The sequence below is a fragment of the Phaethon lepturus genome, unplaced genomic scaffold (assembly GCF_000687285.1).
Source record: "Phaethon lepturus isolate BGI_N335 unplaced genomic scaffold, ASM68728v1 Scaffold44309, whole genome shotgun sequence".
In the NCBI taxonomy this organism is placed as follows: domain Eukaryota; kingdom Metazoa; phylum Chordata; class Aves; order Phaethontiformes; family Phaethontidae; genus Phaethon; species Phaethon lepturus.
The window spans coordinates 24,927-35,859 of record NW_010566366.1 but is presented as its reverse complement, the minus strand read 5'-3'; the positions used below and the strand labels follow the sequence as shown (position 1 = coordinate 35,859).

Genomic DNA, 10,933 nt, shown 5'->3' with positions numbered 1-10,933 from the left:
AAACCTGACACAAGCATAAACGCACTCTATCCCTTCTATTTATTTTTTCTCACTACCCCCATCTAGTTTACAGCAAAATGCCTGACAGCAAATGTTAAATTCTTAATAGTTCTGCATAAAAGATAATTTCCTGCACTTAGATCTGATATTTAACTGGACTCATGAATTTGATTTTGGTCCCAAGTCAGAAAACATTTGAAGTTTGTTCCCAGAACGGAGCTTCGCACAAAGATCACTATCCACAACACATAGCTTCTGCAATTGGTCACAAATGACAACTGATAAGATTTCCTGCTACTCTGGTGACAACAAAGGATAGAAGCATGGACATCCTGTACTGCATGTATCTTCCACTATTGAGAAAGCAACTATTTAAGAAACAATATATACTTCCTTGTTCAAAAGAAGCTATCCAAACTCCTTAAGCTGTTTTAACCGAAACCCAAATCTTTTTGTCCCAAGTTTATTTCTGGTTCTGTTACACTTGGGTACAACCTAGAGCTCCGGCATGACCTCTGATACACTGTGGTAAATGAAGGCCTCCTCCCAGCACAGTAATCTGAGACAGGAGTTCTGCACCACAACAGCTTATTACATAATGAAATAGAGGCCAGAGAAGAGGAAGAGCCCCAAATCCCAGCATCTTCAAGCTTCCCAACAGAACAGTGAACCAGCTCAACATGGCTAGTACAAGAACATTAAACTTCAGTTTAGATATGGATGTTATTTTAATGAGGTTTTATTTAAGTAAACTCATTGCCTGTAGCCTTCTGTTTTGGCAATAGTTGGATGGAAAGCTGTTGTACAAATGCCAAATACCTCCCAACCCAGCAATAGAATAAAACAGTAGCTGTGAAGCCTACACGGCTGATCGTTTCCCCGAGAACCTGGTGAATGCTTTTACACCAACCAGAATAAACCCATCCCAGCAGAGAAGCCAGATGGATAGCCAAGGATGAACAGAAGTGCTGCTTCTGGAGCAAGCTTTCGGGGGCTTACCCTGCCACTCCTGACAGAACACAAGCAATCGACAGGCTGGGAAGGGATGAGATATCCCCGAAGTGTTTTACTGTAGATGGGCAATTAAAAGGATTCCTCTTCAAGCAGAACTGAAAGAGTCTAGTAAACATTCAGGTAGAATGTAGTTTGGCAGGTGGTGGCAATCGTGTTAGATTATTCCCTTTCTCCCCCAAAACTGTTTAAGTTTCATGAAACCATCTTTAAAGTGACATTTAAACAAGTAAGTGGAATTCATCTAAAGCTTTAAATGACCCACTCCTCTGAAGCAGCAGCTGGGAGTTATACCTGCGCTTCCTTCTCTCAGCTGTGCAAGGCTGCAGAAGAGCAAAGTTCACTTCTTAAAAAAACCTTAGAAGATGACTGCTAGTGCATTTCTTTCCCATATTAGTTAGAACCTCTAGATAAATCTATTCTTCCAAACATGTTCAGAATCTCAGCCCAGCTTACTGTATTAGTACAGGCAGGAGGGGAAGCCACAGAAGGGGAGCTGTGCTTTTAAAACTAGAAACTGGATTCTCCTCAACCAATTTAACTTCTGACCTTCTCAGCTGTTGGATCAAGTTGTTGCAGCAGGCATTGAGCCAGACAAGTAAAACATAAGGGCACACAAGTTGCTCTGCATTCACTCTGGCTGTTGAGCTACTTGCAAAAGAAAGGTACAACACATCAGATTAAAGTAACTTTTATTTAAAGATTAAAATCTGCTGCTAATCAGAATAATTAAAATTGAACAGTTCAATGGATTTTTTTTTAATTATTCCCATGTCAGAGAACTGGCACAGTGGGGTAGGAAAAAAAAAGAAAATTGGTAGCATCAACCAGTAGAGAAGTCACCGAGTAAGGAAGATCATGCTGGACTCCCACACTTCCATAACTGCTTTCCAGGTTTCTTCTGAGCCTAGGTTCAAGCAGTTGCTGTGAATGACTGCATGGTGAGCTGTTAATCTCATTTTTAAATGTATTCTAGAAATCTGGGTAGAACTTTAAGTTAAATAGATAAAACATTAAAATGTTTCAAAAAAGTTTAATCTTAGAGATATAAACTGAAAGAACAGTATATTTACTGGGCCACAGCACTTTCAATGAGAACTGTGCTTTATTCCTTTCTGTCACAGATGAGCTGAGTGACCAGTGACAAGCCAGTTACCCTTTCTGTGCCAGTACTCTTTAATGCAAAATTTAAATTACCTAGTTTCTACAGCACAAAGTGTAGTACAAAGAGAGACTAAACCTCCTAGAATAGTAATTTGTTTCTTCAGTAAGCTACACAGTCACCCAGCGTTAATGTTTTCAGTATGTTCTCTGAACTGAAATCGGGGCCCCAGTGAAGTGAGAGCAAAAATTTCCACCTTCGGCAGTAGGTCCCACATTTCACCCCGTGGGTCTATGTATCTTTGAGTCTCAGGCAGGACTTACACCAATGAAGACATAAAGCAGCAAGAAAGGCACATAAAACAAACTTTTCTTTTTCTTTTGCCTGAAAACACACTTCTGCCTCCCCTGACTAAAGTGTCAACATCTATAAATTTAAGACCAAGTATATTACTCATTTGGATTTTATTACAAAGTTTTAGCAAAACAAAAAAGAATGTAAAAAAAGTACACATGAATTTAACAGTTCTTTAGGAAAAAAAAAAAGTAAAAAAAAAGAGTGAGACTTATGCTTGTCCCTGAACGTAGAGTTCGTAGTTTGCCTTTAACACATATTCAAAGTAAGCACTGTATTTCAAGTTGCCAAGTTCGTTCGCTTGCAGCAAGTCCTTCACCTCTGGTAAATACTCATTTAACTGAACTCCTACAACACAAAGCCTCTTATTACAGCACTGATAAAAGCACTTTTCATTAGCAGTTAAGATTATTTTTAAGTAAACTCCTGTGCCTGCCTCAGAGTTAAATTACTCTTTTGGAATTGAGAAGATCTGATTCTATTATACATGTCAAGAAATGCAATAAAGCTTAAGTAGCCTGTAAAACTCAGTTTAAAAACAAAAATTTCCTACCCAAACAGAGCTTCTCAGTGAATTTATGATTAAATCTAACATCCTTAAAGCTAAAATCCAAGTCTTTACATAACACTTCACCAAAATAAAAAACATTTAAAAAAGGAACGAGAAAAAGATCAGTCATATAACAAATATTTATATCATCAGTTGCAACACTTCAGTCTGGGCTGTGAGAATGGTACAAAAGGAAAGAAACTGACAGGACCGAACACACAAAACTAGAACTGTTCTGAAGAACTTCAATTTTGTATTTTTGACATGGAACCTTCTCTGTTCTGGAAGAAGTTCATATGCAGTAATATTTAAAATGGATTTGATCTAAATTGCTTCCCTCCTCTCCCTCCCCCCTCAGTTGCAATTTCCATGGCTGTAACTTCCCATGGTCAGCTTTAACTGGGGCAGGAGTATCTTTTTTTTTCTTTTGCTTTTGGAGAGGGAAAACAAAACCAAAAACCACCATTTGTGCTAAAATAGATTAAGCTTTTCTGAGTGACAGACAAATAGTTATTAATCCCTTATTTTACAGAACATTAAGTATTTAACTCCAGAAGACATACTTTACTGGACAGTAAGAAACTGCTACTGCTGCCTGCCCTACTGAGCACATAATTTGAGGGTACTAAGACTGTAACCAAGAACTCTGCTCATCCCTTAGCCCCCCAACATTTTACAGAGACAGAATTAGCTCCCTATGATTGTAATTATGTAGCAGAATGCATACGGAAGTTTTTATTACTCTCAGAATTTATTAACACTACTTCTTAGATATTAGTGTTCATCTTAAGCAGCTTTTGAAACAACAATTTCAAGAAGTTCAATTATATTTAAGTACACTTTACCTTCTTTCAATAGTTTTTGTAATATTTTCACAAATATACTATCTTTAGATGCTTCAATTGGATCATCTTTACCATCTGAACTGGACCATCTGCAAGTCAGAGCATAGATTTATTTTTGGTAGAATAAAGCAAGAGCAGCAATTTGCTAACATATTTGGAAAAAAAAAGCAAACACCAGGAAAAGGAAAGAGGAGGAAAAAACAATAAAATTTAAATTGCAGGCCTGTAACAGCACACACAGGCACAAAACAAATACATTTTGTCTCACTTGTGATTAAATGTGAAGGTGAAGACTCGTGAATGCGAGTCTCACCTGTGATAAGAAAATCCCAAACAGATTTTTCTAAGAGAAAGATTATTTTAAATTACAATTTTTCATCTTTGCAGAGCTTTATGTGTCACAGTTTGAAGTCAACACCAACCTAAACTTCTTTTGCTGTGGTTCTAACCTTTCAGTTGTTAAAATTTCCTGTTCCATGTACATTAAACTGCCAGACGAAACCAGTTCTCTTGTCACTCCCTAAACCAACATGAACCTCCTTGGGCCAATGGGACATGCTTGCAACAGATCTGGCCCCGGCTCCCAGAAGCTATTACTGACATCACTGAAACCATGATTTTACCCTGGATGTCACACGAAGTCCCAAACTTCTAGGATTTCATCTTTAATTCTACTGGGAAGAATATCATGCAAGGAGGGAGGGAAGGAGAAGGGGTAAGGAGATTTGAGGAAACAAACCACTCAGGCACAGAGGAGGATACTGAGGACCCTGCCAGAACGTCAGGAGCACGCTCAGCAAAGCTCTCCATTCTACCCAAGAGCCTTACCACCATTTGTAGCTGTTAAGCTAGAAAACAGATGCTGTCCTTCAAACTAGATACTGTAACATGTCAAATGCTTACTTTTGCACACAGATGAAAGTTAACACTACCTCTTTTGAAATACTGATCAACCTCTTTATAAGCCTTTGTGAGCCTTGCTGGACTGGAAGCTCAACTGGGACATGAAGTTTTCTAAACATTATTTATTCAGTGCAAAGTGATCTCAAATTGCATCTGGTTACTGCTAGCAGAGTGGGGAAGATCTTGTCAGCATTATGTATGATTTGAATGGTTTAAATATTATGTTCAAAACTGTTCTCAGCCCAGGGTAAACAGGATACAAACAAATTATTGGACTGGTGCCATGTAGGAGTTCTGGATTCTTCCATCTTGAAAATAACAGGAAGGGAAGAAGTTGGACTTGATGATCTTGAAGGTCCTTTCCAACCTTAGTGATTCTGTGAAAACGCTTGGAATAGTGTGAACCCATTTCTGCATATTCTGTGTGTCACATGTGACAACAACTTAGTCACACAACTAGGAATTTATTTTCTACAGACCACTGTCCTTTGGAATTTATCTTATGCAAAAGTGTGAATCCAAATGCTGCTTATTTCCATTCTAATCACAAATGGCACAGTGTATTTGGAATGTATTCTCTCCTTTTCTTTCTTAAGTCCTCTTGGAACATGGATGGGAGCTAGAAAAGCTGTATGATTTCTGAGAATTAGAAAGGAAAGGGAGGAAATGCCATCTGAGTTATTAAACATGGGAGAGAACAGTAGCACTGCTAGATGAGAAGATTCTTCTGAACAATTGGATTCAGCCTGTATTTGGTGTTGAACATCTGTAAGAGTGGCTCTTTTAAGCAGTATTTAGGGTTTTGATCTCTTACAGTTAAGAATGCAGCTTTCACTCAAAAAAGGTCATGAACTTGTCAATGTGGTTCAATGGCCAAAAATAAGCGAAATAAAAGTTCACAGGAGTGATCTCCACACATGTTGCTCTTAAAAAGGTTCTATTTGAGATGCTTCAAAGGAAAAAAAGTTTCAGCGTCAGTCATTTCTTCTACTCTAGCAAAGGGTTCAAGAATGAAAGCTGCACGGATACATTTCACTCAGGTGCTGAGAATGCATAGTGAGTTGCCAGTGAGCTAAGCGAACAAAGTACTACAGATTTTTTGTTTTGCTGGGATTTCATTTTTACAAATGAGACACACACATTCTGATCAGATACTTTACACCTTACTAACCTTATGTTATGAAATCCAATCCTTTCAGTGAGCTAGAGAATAGTATACTAATATGCAATGCTGCAAAACTATGTCACAAATACTCCTAGTAATTTATATTCATATTGGACTTACCCATCTCTTTGGAGAGCCTTACAGAGAATTTTAAGTTTAAGATCATTTACATCCACTTCCTCTTCCTTCAATACATATAAGGAGAAAAGACAAATAAGTTAATTTTTTTTTTAAAGAAATAAATCACACTGTCACATAGATTATACCAATTAATTGGATTCTTTAATTACTGAACATTGTTTTTAAACACGTTATTTTAACAGATGACCTGATCAGACTGTTGAAACACCAAAGACTGTTCATTTCCATTTGAAAACATGGCTCAGACTTTCTACATCACCACACGACTGCTGAAGACTGACTACCTCAATTTGAAAAGGGGCCTGTTTTAAAGCACATGGACAAATACCAATTTGTAAAACAGCATATTTTAGGCAAGTTTTATTTAAAAATGTGCTAAATGGTGACTGAAGTCAAGGCTCATTTTTCAGCATGGCCAAGCCAACTAGCATGCACTAGTGTCCACATTAGGATGTATGTTTTATGAATATATTAGTAAGTGGCTTCAAAAATACACACTTGTCTTTGAAAGGGCAGTCCCTTCATTGCACAGAAACTTTGAGATAATTGGTATCAGAGCCCCCTTCAAAATACAACATCAGAAAAAAGACTATACATTTTTTTTTGCACACCTCAATGTCCCGAAGCATCACATCTACTTTAAATTCCCCTCATAAGAGATAAGAGAAACCACAAACTCTTCAGTTTAGAAGCCTGGAAGCAAGAGGATGGGTCTTGACTTTATGCTACACTTTTGCAAAAGAAAAGTAAGGAAAACTAGGGAACAGCTAGTTTTTAGACTCTAGGCTAAACCACCATTTCTAATTTGTGCTGAATAGTTCTACTCTAGTTGTTAGAGACTCAAGTTGAGCAAAAAATAATTTTGAATTTCAGGTTTTTAGAGTGACATTTCTTTTCTTTAGATGTAAAAGATCAATATAGTTGTCTCAGTGTTCAATAATTGTTGTTGACAAAATTTAAGAGGAAAACCAATTTAAGCAGAAGAACTACATGAGTCCACTGAAGTTTATTATATTGGAAAATATTATTGTTTGGACTATTTATGTTGTAAAAATAAAGGTGGAAGTTAAGGGGAAAAAAAGGATTGACTTTTCTTTTTACACTAAAGAGAACTAACTCAGACTAACATGCTACTCTAAATAGTAATACTCTTTCCTCAGCACACAAAATATAATATAGTAGTCAACACAAGGAGTGTAAAGGACAAGTAAACATATTCATACATAAAGCAAAAAAACCCCTAGTTAATAACAGTAAAGAAATGTTATTAAAAAGAAAATTTGATAAAAGAAATGCAATTTAAAAAATTCAAAATAAAGTTTAAAAAAACAATTAATTATAAAGACATTTATAATTATCAAACCAAAGTTATTGAAGGACAACAAAATGGCACAATAGTGTTTACAAAGCACTACCACAGAAAGGATTTTAACTTGGAACCCAAACCAGACTAGCAGGAATTGGGATAATCAGAAAAGAGCTCTCATTTTCAATTACTAAGGAATACTTCCACTGAAGTAAGACAACTTTAGCTTTTTAGTAAAGACTGTTGTTAATTCAGGTTTGATGCTCCTCAGAAGTTGATTTATTCATGCTTAGTGGAAAATTACTCCTGACAAGATAGTTGATCATACAACCAGATGCAGTGAGAAAGCAGACAGCAAATCTGTGGTTCAATGCTATTTACATGTTAAAAAGCTGGTGACTACCCCACATTCTCTCCTGACAATCAGAGAAACTGCCAACAGGGAAGACGCAAGAACTAAACTACTGAAAACAGATGATCTTCGTGCTGTTTGGAGAAAGCCTGTAGGGAAGCAAGGCTCTAAAAAAGAAACAGTAGACTATAAATGGGAAGTGAAGATGAGGAGTGTCATTTTTCTTAAATGATCTAAACCACATTTGGCATTAAGTCTCCAGTGACTTAAAAACAAACCGAAAAACACACATCAGGGGTTATTTTTAATTATTGTACACTAAGCTAATATGTTAGCTAACTACAGATGCACCATCCTAGCTTAAATAATAATAAATAAAATCATCGCTGCACTAGAAATCCTTCAAAAACTTTTCCTACCTCATCAATATATTCCAGTAGATCAAGTGCTTTCTTGAAGTCATACTCATTGGCCCTTCTGTTCTCATCGCATATGTACATCTATGATGAGAGATTAACGCAGAGAATTATTTTTAGCCTACAAACTAATGTAACTGATATCATGGACAACTCATTGTGGGAAGACCACCATGTATTTTCCACTTACATGACCTTCTCATGAAAATATGTCTTGATTCAACTGCAAGTATTTTTATAGTAAGGAATATACTTAAGGTTTTAGAGCAGCATTCCACCTACATGACAATGGTCTGTGGACAAATGATATTGGATATAAGGCTGCTAGGTTTCAAATTTAAATGCCATTTAAGGCTGTAACATTCCTGGACTATTGTAGCCAGAGCTCAGCTCCACAAATAAGCTCTCAGAATTATTTCGGTAATTAAGCTCAAAGCTGTACTTAAGCACACGTACTGCCTTTCACCTTTTAAAACCAGACAAGTTCGCCATCAGTATTTCATGCCCCATCCCCCAAATTCTAAATCAGTACTTTAAAGGAAAATTAACATTAACGCTCTTTTTTATTTACACTTTCTGAGTTTCATTCTCACATTGCAAGTAGCAAATATTGGTTTGACAATAGAGAGAATTCAGAAGGAAAACTGTCATGGTGCCAGCGCTTGGCAAGTCTTGAGTGACACTTTTTAGTCTCCCCTACCTCCACAGATAGTCTCACTTAAAGATACAGGCAATTACTTCAGAATCTGCTATTACTGCTGTTCTAAGAAAATGAGGAGAATGTAAACAAGCACCCTATCAGCTTTTGATTTTTCACAGGATTACAGAAAAGTAAGGAGTCGAAAAATCGACACCTAGACGGGATCTATTTGTTTTACCATGCATCACTGTTGCTTATTGAATATTTTTTGTGTGCATCACTGGATGGTAAAAATGTGCTGCCAACAAGGCAGAAACAATAAGGCTACTAATTGCAGGATACCACCTGAACAGGGTGTGGAAAGGGAGTCGGCACTATGTTTCAGTATGGGTTGTGGGTTTTTGGTTTGATTTTTGAAAAAGAAAAAAGAAAAAAAAAGTAGAAAGACTTCAGGTGCCTCTTTGCAACAGGTGACCAAAAGCCTCTTCCTGCTTCTACCCCTTTCTTTTTCTAGATTGCATCATCCTTCTCTACTAAGGTGGAATTCTTTGTTCCTTCTGGCTTCCAAGTTCTGCCCTACTGAGAATGTAACAGAAGGTAAAAATTGTCTCATATCCAAAAACTGGCTTAGACGAGTAAATCCACTTCTGGCACTGATTTGATTTGCTTTTTCTCCTAGCAGCACTCTAAAGTACATGTTCAACAAAAAGAAATTTGAACTAAAAACAGCGTTCTAAAGTTTGGTGCTGGTAGAAACTAAGCAAAGATAAACAAATTCATATATCAGATCTTTAGGTGCTTAGCAAGTCATGTAAGAGATAAAGACAAGCTGTGATAGTCTCATTTATTTCATTGCACAGCGGGGAAAACATACTGAAACTTTACCTGTGTAATGAAGAAAACACGAGATACTTACATCAATGAGCTGAGATGCAGACAACACTGGCATATCATTGAGGTTCAACTGTTTCTCTGCCAGTAATTGTTCAGGAAGTGTCTCCTGATGTAACAGAAAGCGTTCCTGTTCTGATATTTCTTGTAGTCATTTAAGGAAATGAATGTTTCATGTTATTAAAATGTAATAATAAATTCTGTGGAACAGTAATAACTGTTAAGTCACAGTATTATTCAGATCTACAGAAGTTCATTATGAAGCATTCTATCTGGACACTCATCTATGTTCCTGTAGCACAGAAATACTTCCACTTCAATATTGTCATCCTGGTGAACTAGTTCTTACTTTCCACTGAGGCTTCCAGTGTAATGCAGACTGGTAACTCTTCTTTTTTATCAAAACCACAAGAAGAATACATAGTATTGGAGGGAAGTTATTGCTCTATGCAGGAAAGTAAGTTGGTTGCAATTTTTAGGAGCTATCTTTTGGCTGAAGACTTGAGCCATGGACCTGCTCCATCTCATGAATTATTCCATTTTTGATTGTTTTATTTTCCAGTATAATCTGCTTCAAGGTTATAAACTTATTGGGTAGAAACAATCAAAAACAATCAATATGGAATAATTTCAGCCAAGTGTGTGAACCCTTTCTTTTATGAGTTGTACAAAACATGGATAAATATGCAGATAAAGAGAAGTAATCTTGAGTAGTAACCTTGAGTAATATTTCAAAGCTTTCCCCTGGTGGCCAGTATTATTTATTATTAATTATTAGTATAGAATTGCTTTTTCACAAACTGACAGCAACATGTGCTGCACAAACAGCATCAGGAAAAGGGTATTTTCCAAAGTGGTAGGAATGGCAGAGCAGAAGAACTATTGCATTTCGTAATGAAGCAGAACAGGAATTCCTACTTTTCGCATTAACATCCTTTCAGCTAGAGCACAATGAAACACTGTCACTGTAACCTTTCTAGATACAGAGAGAGTAAGATGCTGAGAAAGCACTTCTTGATCACTACATTTGCAGGTACATTATTACAATACAACATAAGTACAGGATTTCCTTGTTCAGCATAAGAGTCTAAAGACTTGAGAAGAATTCAGAGTTGAGGGCCATTCAATAAACAGGCTTTAAGAAATTAAATCATTTTTACCTTGCATATGAAATATACAACATAGCTTCATGTACTTCAGAACTGTCCAATGACTTCTCAAAAACACTGTGCAGCTTGTTATTTATGCCAATATTTT

General features: G+C 36.7%; 1 protein-coding gene across 1 annotated transcript in view; it reads right to left on the bottom strand.

The window, feature by feature from the left end:
* Positions 1–2,575: 2,575 nt before the first annotated feature.
* Positions 2,576–10,933, bottom strand: part of NUP133 (nucleoporin 133kDa) — a 31,521-nt gene continuing 23,163 nt past the window's right edge. Inside the window, exons 21-25 of the mRNA XM_010295457.1 lie at positions 9,702–9,820; positions 8,149–8,229; positions 6,051–6,115; positions 3,863–3,951; positions 2,576–2,815 (exon numbers count right to left, since the gene is read on the bottom strand). Of these exons, the coding sequence (XP_010293759.1) occupies positions 2,679–2,815; positions 3,863–3,951; positions 6,051–6,115; positions 8,149–8,229; positions 9,702–9,820 (491 nt within the window). The 3' untranslated portion in view covers positions 2,576–2,678. The remainder of the gene's footprint in view (positions 2,816–3,862; positions 3,952–6,050; positions 6,116–8,148; positions 8,230–9,701; positions 9,821–10,933) is intronic.